The following is a 12,847-nucleotide window of genomic DNA, read 5'->3' as shown; positions in this document are numbered from 1 at the left end:
TTTTTTTTTTACTATTCTGATCCTTCAGGCAATTCTAACTTATTATATGCGCATTTCCCCACTCCCCCATTTTGTGAACCAATCTTCCACACTCCCGCCCACCCCCACTCTAACAATAAAACTGCTAAAATAACGAAGAGCCAGCAGTAATGTCCTCCTCTTTTACAAGAGTTGATGTTGTTCCGTTTCAAAACTGATCTTCAGTCGTCTGGTTCTCCAGCCAGATATTGGTCAAGGTAAAGTTTACCTGTAAAGGATCTTATTGAGGAGAAGTCACGTGCACACACACACACACACACACTCACTCTCTCTCTCTCTCTCTCTCCCACTCACACACACTCTCACACCCACCCACACATGTGCACAAAGACATAGCTATCAAAGCCATCCCTTACCTTACACAGGACCTTAAACTGATTGTCATTGTTAGCCCCGACCAGTAAATAACCATCAGATGTTGAAAATGCCTGAAATGGAGAGAGAAAGATTCAGATATTAATAGAGAGAAACTAAAGAGAGACTAAGTGGTGAGGGTCATATCTGGAGTCAGATGTATAATGAAATAACAACTATAGAAACAGAAAACTGAATTTTTCTCTGTTAATTACACAGAGTAACAACATTTTTATTCATTTATTTTGTCTTCAGTCAATAAGTATTATTTCCTCTTTGCTTCTATCTAGAAACCAAAGGAAATGACTGCTATTCCCTTCAAACTTTGCTTTTGTCACCTGGACATCAATGTTTTGAAACTGACCTATTTTCCATTACATTTCACACAGATTCAGCATTGAGTTGCTGAAGCAGAAATATCGTTATAGCAAATATTCTGCTCAATACCACAGATTTGTTTGTCAGTTGTTTGACCTTATCCACTTGAGTATATGTCCCTTAGTGGTTGACAATATGTGCATCTCTGATCAGGAGCAGGAGTAGTAAGAGAGCAACATAGTCAAGTACTGAGAGGGATTCTTTGGGATTTCAATAAATATCATAACAAAGGCAAAATTTGAAGGAAATATCAGCCATTTTTCATATTTTCAAAGGATAAGTAAACAGGAAATAACAGTTTCTACCCAAGGACAAAAATCGTGTTACACAGTGTTATTGGTGTTGTTGCTTTATCTTGGCCAAATGATTAAGGAATTTACTTCCCAATCATAGGGTTCTAGATTCAATCCCTGACAAGGCATCTGAGATGAGGGTCCATTACCAGAGTTTCAGGCCAAGCCAAAACTTGTAAAAGAAATTGGGATAATGGAAACTATGAGGAAGCCCCCTGTGATATTCAAAAAGCCCGGCCTTGTCACTGTATCATGCTGGTTCTCTTTGGGAATTACTTTAAAGGCACACATGTCTGTGGAGCACTCAACCACATTGCATATTAATTGAAAGAGAAATTGATTTGGTCGATCAACCAATACTCATCGTCAGACAATTGTGTCCTCTAAGAAAGGATGAAAGGGGGTTGGCGACAAAGATATGTTGTGTAGCAGACCTCCAACCCATGCCAGCAGGAAAAACTAGATATTAAAACACTGAACATATATGCTTGTGTGTGTGTGTGTGTGTGTGTGTGTGTCTATAGTGAGGAATACACACAAATGCATAGACCTACAGGCAAATATGTAATTCATACTTCTTGATAAATAAAGATTCATGCCTTGCCCACAATTTCAGTTTCTCCCCACAAACATGCAACCCATGATTTTGGTTTCAAATTTTTAGCACAAGGCCAACAATTTTGGGGCAGTGGGTAAGTCAATTACATCAACCCCAGTGTTCAAATGGTACTTATTTTATCGACCCTGAAAGGATGAAAGTCAACCTTGGTCAAATTTGAACTCAGAGCATAAAGACAGACAAAATGCCACAAAACATTCCCCCCCATCCTGGGCCGATGATTCTGTCAGCTCACTGCCCTTATGTAGCACATAATATTACAAACATAAATGATTCTCTATTTTAGTTAATTGTTTGTTTTTTTCCACACTAACCCTCATTAAGTACATTTAGACAATTTTGGAGAAGTTTACTTACTTGATAAGGTACAATACTCTGATGAGCTGTCCCATATCGGGTGGCGTCTAGGTCAGCATTCAGATAGTTGGAAGCAAGGTTGACTAGTGAGGCCACCTGGAGGCAGACACAGTAAAAAGTGAGCAGAATTTGAATAGTGTAGTAGTGGTGGTTTTGATAGCAAAGTCAATGAGATAGTACAAGAAGTTATCATCTCCAACAAGTTTTACTGCTACGAGGACAAAGAAGATGTTCTAGAAAGAAGCAACAACAGTGATGGACGAAATTTTGGAAGGAACAGAATTAGTTAGAGCAGAACTAATTAAGAAAGGGATTAGTTTTGTTGACACACAGTTCAGGTTTGTAACCTGGTGATACCACAGATGTCTGTTGCAAGGGAAGAAATTACAGAAGTTATAATCAAAGAGTGAGCCATTATACAGGGTGTCCACAAGGTCTGGGTACATGGAGTAAATAAAATCATAACATAAACAATTAGATATAAGAAATATTAATTTCTTAAAGTATGTGTTAATCCTGTGGACACCCTGTAGTTAGCATTTGATGAGCTGAGGAAGGCCTTTGACAAGGTGCCATGCTCTGTAACCTGGTGGTTACTAAGACAACTAAAAAGTAGACGAGTGGTTTTTGCAAGCAGTACGCAAACCACAGACAGGTGAGATTCAGGAAGAAGAAGAAGAAGAAGAAGAAGAAGTAGTAGTAGTAGTAGTAGTAGTAGTAGTAGTAGTAGTAGTAGTAGTAGTAGTAGTAGTAGTAGTAGTAGTAGTATGAAGGCATGCACTGTAACAGAGTGATATACTGCATCCACCATTCGTTGGTGATTCCCTACTCTTGGCCGATGACACCTTTGTACTCTTCAGGCAACAACCCTCCAACTCATGGGGGGGGGGTCTGTTTTGGACAGTCATTGCAGGTGAGGCCTTTACAAGGTTGCAGTACAAATCCTACAACCTCTTTTAGTCACATTTTATGACACACAAAGGGAACATTGGGTCCATTCTTTGACATGCTAATCCTCACACATCACAGACTTAGCAAGGAGTTCAAAAAACAATTTAGTATTCCAGTAGATGTCTATGAGGACTTGGTACTTAGTTCCTTCCTGTTTATTGTAGTCCTTCAGGTCATAGCAAAGAATTTAAGATTGGCTCTCCATAGGAACTTCAGTGACCAAGTTCTCAGCTGAATTTGTTGAAGAAGAAAAGAAATTTCAAACATGAAAGCAAGAATCAAATAGTCAAACGTTTTAGCAGAAAACAAGACAGGACCTTCCTGCTTTCTAGGAAGTGGCCATGTTTAATATCTAGAAAAGGAGCAAATGAGAATTGTTGCATGATGTCAAGATTAAGGCTGTAAAAGACATGCAGCAGGATCAGAAATAAGGTTAACAGAGGAGAAGAATTTCATGTCTAGCAGATACGCAAGTCGAAGAGTAGATGTACAGTGTAGCAAATATAGAGAAGTAGTCCAGTGGAGACACAGAAGTAGTCAAAGACATGAATCCTTTTGAATACTCAAGAAGATCCTTAGAAGTAGTTGACAGCTTTTGTTATCTTGGTTACATAATTAGAAGTAGAGATGGTTGCTTTGGTTACATAATTAGCAATGGAGATGGGTGTTCTGAAAACAGAGTAGCCAGATAAGAACAAGGAAGAAAGGGTTGAGGGAACTAGTACTTCTACCGACAACAAAGGGATTCTTTGTGTCTTTGAGAGAAAGACAAGATGTGTGATACTTGTGTATGGAATGTAATACTGCAGGGTAACAAAGCTTAAGCCTTAAATAACAAGAATGCATGAAGTGAAGAAAGAAATGAAGAATGCATGCTTGATTGGAGGCAGAATGCTATGCACAGGAATGGAGTTGAGGCCAGAAATGAGCTGAGAGAAAAGCCAGGCATACAAGGAATCAGCCATAATATGCAAGAGGAGAGAATGTGATGGATATTAAGGATGAGAGACTGTTTAAGAAGAACTGATTCAAATGGAAGAATCAGAAGAATCAGAAGACAAAGAGATTGACCTTAAGATGTTGGACCTCTCACAAAGGAGATGGCAAGGGACCACATTAAGCTTTGAGATGTTGGAGAAGATTCGATTAATCCAAGATCCATGCAAGCATGGAGAAACAGAAAGGCAATGACAGTGATGACGACATGGTGGTGGTGGTGGTTGACGGGGGTGGTGGTCGTCGTCTCAATATGAATGGTAACTTCTCTTGTATTATTCATGGTTGTTGCAATCATTTAAGAAAAAAAAAAAACATGAAAAAATTCACTGAATTAAAATATCAATATTTATAGATACAGATATATTTATACACACACACACACACACACATATGTATGGCATGGATATACATGTGTGTGTGTGTGCAGGCAAATAAACAAACAAAAGGAAAAGACACTGAACACATCATTTAGTAGGAGTTAAATATATTATTTAGAACTGCTTGACTCGGTCCCATGCAGCTAAATCTGTCAAACCAGTTTCTCAATTCCTTCACCTTCATCAGCTCTTCAACATTGATTCAGATTTTGAATCCCAAAGAGAGAAAATGCAATAATTCTTTCTGAATTGAGTGTACCCCTGACCAGTTGTGGAGCCTGCACTCCACCGGGTCCCAAACATTGACCATCCACTGCTCTCCTACTTTCTCCTACTTTCGTTGTCAGTGCCACTGGACTGGCTCCCATGCAGGTAGCACGTAAAAAACACCTTTTGAGCGTGGTCATTGCGAGAACCACCTGACTGGCCCTTGTGCCGGTGGCACATAAAAGCACCCACTACACTCTCAGAGTGGAAAGGCATCCAACTGTAGAAACTTTGCCAGATCAGATTGGAGCCTGGTGCAGCCTCCTGGCTCACTAGTCCTAAGTGAAACCATCCAACCCATGCCAGCATGGAAAGCGGACCTTAAACAATGATGATGATGATGATTTAAAGCATATTACTACATATGCCAGGTCAACTTTTCCCCCGACACTTCAACACTTCAGACCATTCCATCACTCTTCAGTATATGGCATTGCTACACACCATGGATTTACATTCTAAATGGAATGGAGGGGAGAACATTTCATATTCAAATTTGGCACCATGTCACCAACAGATCTAAACGAACATTTATCCTTCTACTCTTACACCTCCTCCTCTTAGTTTTATAAATCCTTTCTCATCCTTCAGCTCTCCTCTTTTTCCTTCATCTTTTTCCTTCCCTTCACTCTTCACTCTCAACTTTCTCTTCCTCATTCTATTTCTCTTCTCTTCTACTTCTTTCACACTGTTTCTCTCTGTATGAACCTCCTGTGCTCTTCAGTTCCTCCAATTACGGCCAATTTTTGCAAACAAAGACAATGTAAAACTCTGATGTCTCTCTTTAACTTTGACCTCTCATCATACATTTCTTTTTTTTCCATTATTAAGGGCTCTCTTTCAGTTTTCTGGTGGTAAGACAACCCCAATAGTTCTAGTGCTATAGAAAGCATACATTATCCCAAGTTAAGGGGTTGGTTTTATGAAGGGCTTCAAGATGTAGAAACCATTCCAAAAATGAAACATTGGAAAAAGATGTGGTTCTCTAACTTACTGAAACCTACAGAACTGTCCCATCCTTGCCAGCAGGGAAAACTGACATGAAAATTATGATGGTGACAGACATACATGGGGAGAGAGAGAGAGAGAGAGAGAGAGAGAAAGATTTCATTATGAAGCCTACCAAAGTCCAACCTGTAAAAATATTGCCAGGCAACACCGCCAACACCAATTACTCTGAGTATAATACTGTATTTATCACTCAATAACTGATATGCCATACTTCACACACACACACACACACACACACACACACACACACATGCTTGATATTTTACACTCTCCACAACAGTCCCACATTTCCACACCAACCAATCTGTCACACAAAGATCAAGCCTTCACAATATGCCTGATACAGCACAACAAAGACAGAGAGAGAGAGAGAGAGAGAGAGAGAGAGAGAGAGAGAGAGAGAGAGAGAGAGAGAGAGAGAGAGAGTGAGTGAGTGAGAGAGCAAAAGAAGGAGGAAGGAAGGAAGGAAGAAAAGTCAAGGAAATGTTAAAGTTGTTACCTGGGTGGAGAGTAAGTTGCAATCAATAAATTGTCCTACTCCTGTTTTCTGTCGGGTGAGAAGAGCAGCTAAAATGGCACCATGCGCATAGAGTCCAGTTGCTAAATCTGTCATAGCCACACCAACTTTACAGGGTTCACCATCCTTTATTATGAAAGACAAAATATTTTCAATGTTGATTTATTTATTTACAAATTCGTTAATTAATGCCAAGAGGTGCAGGGGTGGCTGAGGGTAAGAAGTTTTCTTCTCAACCACATGGTTCTGGGTTCAGTCCCACTGTGTAGTAACTTGGGCAAGTGTCTACTATAGCCTCGGGCTAACCAAAGCCTTGTGAGTGGATTTCAAAGATGGAAACTGAAAGAAGCCTGTCTTGTATATATATATATATATATATATATCTGTGTGGGTATTTGTCCCCCCTACCACCATTTAACAACCATGTTGAAGTGTTTACTTAGCAGTTTGGCAAAAGAGACTGATATGACAGGCACTAGACTGAAAAACAAAAAAAAAGGTACTGGGGTTAATTCATTCAACTAAAAATTCCTCAAGGAGGTGCCCCAGCATGGACACACTCTAATGACCGAAACAAGTAAAAGATAAAAGTTATCAATGAGTTGTGGAATCTATTTTAGAAGACAAAAGATGGTTCCATTAAAGCCAAAAAATGGTGAATAGCATGAGAGGAGAGGCAGTGGCTAAATGAAGGCATAAATTGTCATTTCCAGTTGTAACAATTTCACATCAGAAAGAACGGTGCCTCTGTGGTGGTTTGACCTGCTAGGAATAGCAGCCAAATTTCTTTCAAATTGTACCACACCATCTGTTGGATAAAGTGATTCTGGGTTCTCTACTTATAAAACAGACAGGATGGTCATGGATGGGACACCTCACTACTGCATTCGGGATGATCTAGATCCCCAACTTACATCACTTCTGCTTTTGAATTGTTGCTATTTAGCCCCAGGTCAACCTAATCCAGCAGGCCGATGATCAAAGACAGTTTCATAATGATCTTCCATCTTTGAGGGCTGATATTTCTAAAACTACATCATTATCAAATGCGTCCTTCAATTTTTAAGACAGTAAGTTGTAATTTGAAAGAGATTTACTTGTTATTCTCAGCAAGTCAAGTGGAGCATAGAGACTCACCTTAAGGGAGTTGATGTTGACCCCAGTTCTACCCTGATTGTGTAGACTTGTAATGAAAGGTGTCACAACTGTAACCATCTCAACTTTTTGTTAAAACAATAGAGTATATTTAATGGAGTTTGGCTGATATTTCTAGCAAATCAACTTACCATACAGAGGGCTCCCTCACTGACTGAAATATCCTTGGGTAGAACACGAATGTGACACAGGAGTTATCCTTTATCCTCCATTCATTAATCTACCCTGGACCTAATCATGTTTTTGTAAATAAAGTATGGCTGTTTGTGACTGAAGAACAGCAAATATGAACAGGGGAGACATCAGGCAATTAACAGGACATAATTGGTTCTTCTGCAAAACAGCAGCCATCTTTATTGCTTCTGACATTGTCTTTGGTTGGAATGAGGGTGTAAAGCTCAGAAAAGACTCTCTGAATATACATAAATAGCTGCAGAAGTGGAGCAGAAGAGTTCCTGGCAAGAAATTGTTATAGAGGACCCAATGTCGCAAAGCAATATCTCTTCTCGGTCACTCTTTGACCTCTTGTTTTACTGGACAACCAACATGCGGTGCACAACAACAACAACAACAACAACAACAATACATAGAACACTTTTTTTTTTCCTTCATTCAGTGTCTTTGGCAGAATACTTTCAGCTGTTGACTGAGAAAACAGCTGCCTTTGGCAAACTGGTTTGCCATCATCAGGAATCAGTAAATGGAAGAAAGAGCATCCATGAATTCTTATTTAGAGAAAAAAAAATGGCTGATTACAAAACAGAAACAGGAAAACATTTTTATTTGAAAGTCTTCATCTGAGGAGAAACATTAACAAAAATACCTCCTTCCTGATCTCTCTCTCCCTTTCTCTCTCCCTCACTTTCTCTCTCCCTTTTTCTCTCCCTCTCTCTCTGTAGTCTTTCACTCTTTTACTTGTTTCAGTCATTGGACTGCGGCCATGCTGGGGCATCACCGCCAAGGGTTTTAGTCTCACAAATCAACCGCAGTGCTTTGTCTAAGCCTGGTACTTATTCTATTGGTCTCTTTTACCAAACAGGCCAAAACCAGTTGTCAAGCAGTGAGGTGGGGGGAAGGGAATACAAAGGTGCACAGAGAGAAAAGAGAGAAAGAGAGAAAAGAGAGAAAGAGAGAAAAGAGAGAAAGAGAGAAAAGAGAGAAAGAGAGAAAAGAGAGAAAGAGAGAAAAGAGAGAAAGAGAGAAAAGAGAGAAAGAGAGAAAAGAGAGAAAGAGAGAAAAGAGAGAAAGAGAGAAAAGAGAGAAAGAGAGGTACATACATACATATATCAAGTGTGTGTGTATCTGTTGAGGTCATTCATGTATGAATTTATTTCATGAATAACAGAAAATTACTTTTCTGTCTTAATGAAAGTATTTGGAAAAGCAACAAAAATTTGTGTGTGTGCATGTGTGTGTGTGTGTGTGTGTGCACATCTGTGTGTGTGTGTGTGTGCACATCTGTGTGTGTATGTGTGTGCATGTGTGTGTATGTGTGTGTGTGTTGACACCATTTAGAATTTTCTCCATTTCATAAATGACAAAAAATTTCTTTCCTGTAAAGCTGTATGAAGCAATAAATTCATTGTTTTGGGAGTTCCAGTAACCAAAAGTTTATTGAAACTATTTCAGGCTAAGGGCCTCGTGTTTAAGGGAATATATTACAACATTATGCTGCTGTTTCACTAAAATTATAGAAATCACAAACAAACAGAGTTTTAATTTTAGTATTAGAAATGTATTTCCTTTGTTTTTGTGAGATGGAGTTTATTATAACGAATCCTTATCATCAGGACTGGCAGAGGAGTTCAAATACTGCTGAAGTCAACTTTACTTTTCAGTACCAGTCAAATACTGGGGTAAATGTAATTGATTTGCACCTCCCCTCAAAATTTTTGGCTTTGTGCCAAAATTAGGAAGAATTATCATTGTTGTTGTTACTGCCATGGATTCAATAGAGATACAAAAGAACAATGTCCTTTCCTGCACTTGTAAGACTCTTTGGAAAAATAAAATCAGTGTTAATGAAACATTAATTGTAGCATGGAGGATTATAAAAAGATTTTATCTCACCTTTGGTCCCGTGGCATTTATTAAACCACCAATTCCAGCCACGATAATATCATAACCAGGTCGCTTGGCATATGGACCAGATTGACCATAACCTGAAGACAGAGAAACTGAAAGATAATACGAGAAAGCCAGTCTCCAGAAAGAGCAATAAGTGACTGGTTGATGTCAGGTGAATGGTCAGTAACTGGCCATTGGCTACTAAACAGGTGGACAGATAAATTGACAGATATACAGGTGGATAGATAACCCAAAGACAAAGCAGAAAGATAGGCCTATATATACATATATATATAAATATATATATATATAAATATATATATATATATATATATATATATCATCATCATCATCATCATAATCAATTCATTTTGCAAGATTCCTGATGTGAAATCCTGTGTTGAAACAGATATTCTTGTATTTCAAGATGGTCATTTCTTTTTATAGATTTTTTCTTGACTCATTTATTACTGTTCTTATTTCATTATTTTAACTCATGTCCATGGTCCAGAAATCTTTTGTCACACATCTGTGACCTCTTCAGCAATACTTTTCATTTTTATGTGTGTTCTTGCTCCACTTACTCCATTCTGTTGTTCTAAGATATGTATCCTTATGTGCGCATGCGTTTGTGTCTCCTTCTTTGTGTGTGTCTGTGTTTGTGTGCATGTGCGCGTGCACGCATGTGTATATGTATGTGTGTGTATGTTTGTGTGTATGTCATAGATTTTAGCAGCAGTGTGGCTTTCCTCCCAGCCCCATCCTCTCACCCCATTGTGCTGCTGCTGTCCTTTGAAAGTTGAATCTCTTTCAAATAATTTTTAATTTAATTAATTAATTTTCTGAGGGTCTGAATTGAAACAGCTGTAAGGGATGTTTGTCAATATTTTAATTAATAAACAATAACTTATTAATTATCTCGCTATTCTCTCATTTTATTATTATTATTATATTAGGTCGTCAAGTATGAAATTTGTAGAAAAGAAAAAAAGTTTGCTAATGTTTTATAAATACAAGGAATAGTTTTATTCATCAAAGTATGCACCAATATTGTCAATACACTTTTACCATTTTAGCAGTAGCTTGTCCAGCCCAGAACTGTAAAAGCCTGGCAATCTAGGGGTCATTAAAATCCTGGAAGGCCTGTTTTACAGCATCATCGGAATTTAATTTTTTTTTTTCCTATCAAACAGTTATCAAAATTCTGGAAGAAGTGGTAGTCCGTGGGGGCAAGATCAGGTGAGTATGGTGAATGATGGAGAACTTCCAACTCCAACTCCTGCAGTTTCTCCAATGTCATTTTTGCAATGTGTGGTTTGGTGTTGTCGTGCAATAAAATAGGAGTGGATCTGTTGACTAATCTAGGTTGTTTCTTTCTAAGTTTCTGCATCATTTGGTCCAGTTGGTTGTAGTATACTGCGGCCGTGATTGATGAGCCAGGTTTAATGAAGTCATAATGGATCACACTTGCGCCAGACCACCAAACACACACCATCAGCTTCTTTTGATGAATTTTGCCTTTTGGACTGTGTTTTGGTTGCTCGTCTTTGTCCAACCATTGTGCTAAACGTTTACGGTTGTTGAAATTGATCCATTTCTCATCACATGTTACAATTCGATTAAAAAATGATTAACTTTTGTGACGAGAAAGTAGCATAATGCAGACTTCCAAACATTGCTGTTTCTGATTTTCACTTTACCGATTTGAACTCAGTGAATCAATATTATTTGCTTGCTAACACCAAACAACAACGATAATTCAAGGACACTTTGAGATGGATCTGACTCGACAGTGCCTTTCAGTTCGTCATTATCCACCTTTGTTTCTGGTCGACCATGCTGCTCATTTGTGAGGTCAAAGTTACTAGAACGAAATTTTGCAAACCAATTTGATACTGTCTCCTGTGTAATAACATTAGAATGAAATATTCGATTAATATTCTGAGCTGCCTGTGATGCTGTATTTCCAAGAGAGAACTCATATTTCAAAACTGTACGAATTTCCGACTTATCCATCTCTAAACAAAAATAGCAAAAAATGATACATAAATACTTTATAAAGTGCAAAATGAGTTAGAAAGTTAGAATAAAGAAATAGATGTGTCAGCTTTCTAACAAAAAATAATGGCACAAAATGAGCAGCTGTCAAAGTTTACCATATACCTTACTACAAATTTAATATTTGACGACCTAATGTTTATATATATATATATATATATATGTATACACTATAGCAACATCAGTTTACAAAGAACCCAGACTTAAAGTTATAACAGACGAAGATGGAGAGAGAGGACACTCTTAGCCAGGTGTGAATATCTGAGACTCTGTTGGATCAGTCAGAAAACTTATCTCTAATGAATCAATGCCCAAAAATGGTGCTTCTCAAAGCGAGCAGTATGGTGCCCTAGGGTAGACAGAGGGATTTTATATGGGTACTGAGGACAAAGGGAGCAGTGGAGTGATGATAGGGGTATCTGTATAGTTTCTTTTAATGATGACAAAGTTATTTTACTGAAGTCTTCATTATTTTAAAAATTAAATGAAGCAGAAGTAGGTTATTCAACAGAAGTAGGTTATTTCAACAGAAGTAGGATAACAGAAGGGTTGAGGTATTGTTTTACTGTTGGTCTGAATAACTGAGACCACAACTGGTCCTCAAAATACTTTAGCTATTAAGAAACAGTTGACCGAATGAGTGGGAATTATGAAAGAACCAACGAGATATTTGGTCAGTGAGAACTACATCTGTAAACACATAGAAAATGATAATCTTCATAATAATATCTGAAGATACAAGATTAAGTTTGGTCACCAAGAAAGCTCACAAAGAAAGCTGTTACTACTGAACAGAATATAGAGGAAAGGTTATCTACTGAAATATTTAAAACTAAAAGATGATATGGTGGGGGTCATTAAGAAAGCTTACCTGTAATGGAACAATATATCAGGTGTGGGGCAATCTTAGCCATTTCTGAATAACCAAGACCCATTTCAGTTAGTTTCCCGGGCAAGTAATTCTCTACCAACACATCACTGGTCTGGGCAAGCTGGTGGAAAATAGAAGACTGTCTGATTGTCTTCAGATATAATTTCTTAGAAAAAAACATGAAGACTTATATACATTAAAGGAAATGAGAGGGACCAAACTTATGATCAAGGTTTTCCTAAAGTCCTTTGTGATGTGTGTGTGTGTGTGTGTGTGTGAGAGAGAGAAAGAGAGAGAGAGAGAGAGAGAAAGAGAGAGAGAGAGATGAAGCAATGTACTCCTTTCTAAGGTTTGGTAAGACAACGGAAGTCCCATGAATTTTACATAATTTTACATCCTAAATAAGGACAAAGGAAAAAGGAAGTCCAATAACAACCACCTACCTTTCTGATTAAATCTTTGCCTTCAGGTGTCTTTATATCAACAGCAATACTCTGCCAAGAAAAACCATTTATGTAAACTTCAAAAAACCAC

At 38.1% G+C, this 12,847-nt stretch overlaps 1 protein-coding gene across 1 annotated transcript in view; it reads right to left on the bottom strand.

The window, feature by feature from the left end:
• LOC106869531 (succinate--hydroxymethylglutarate CoA-transferase) overlaps window positions 1–12,847 on the bottom strand; it is a 41,508-nt gene that overhangs the window by 7,163 nt on the left and 21,498 nt on the right. Inside the window, exons 4-9 of the mRNA XM_014915305.2 lie at window positions 12,757–12,807; window positions 12,314–12,434; window positions 9,388–9,479; window positions 6,145–6,288; window positions 2,041–2,136; window positions 396–467 (exon numbers count right to left, since the gene is read on the bottom strand). Coding sequence (XP_014770791.1) covers window positions 396–467; window positions 2,041–2,136; window positions 6,145–6,288; window positions 9,388–9,479; window positions 12,314–12,434; window positions 12,757–12,807 — 576 coding nt within the window. The remainder of the gene's footprint in view (window positions 1–395; window positions 468–2,040; window positions 2,137–6,144; window positions 6,289–9,387; window positions 9,480–12,313; window positions 12,435–12,756; window positions 12,808–12,847) is intronic.

This window comes from Octopus bimaculoides, chromosome 10 (genome assembly GCF_001194135.2).
Source record: "Octopus bimaculoides isolate UCB-OBI-ISO-001 chromosome 10, ASM119413v2, whole genome shotgun sequence".
Lineage (NCBI taxonomy): Eukaryota > Metazoa > Mollusca > Cephalopoda > Octopoda > Octopodidae > Octopus > Octopus bimaculoides.
Note: the sequence above shows the minus strand (reverse complement) of the source record. Positions and strands in the feature narration are given on the sequence as shown.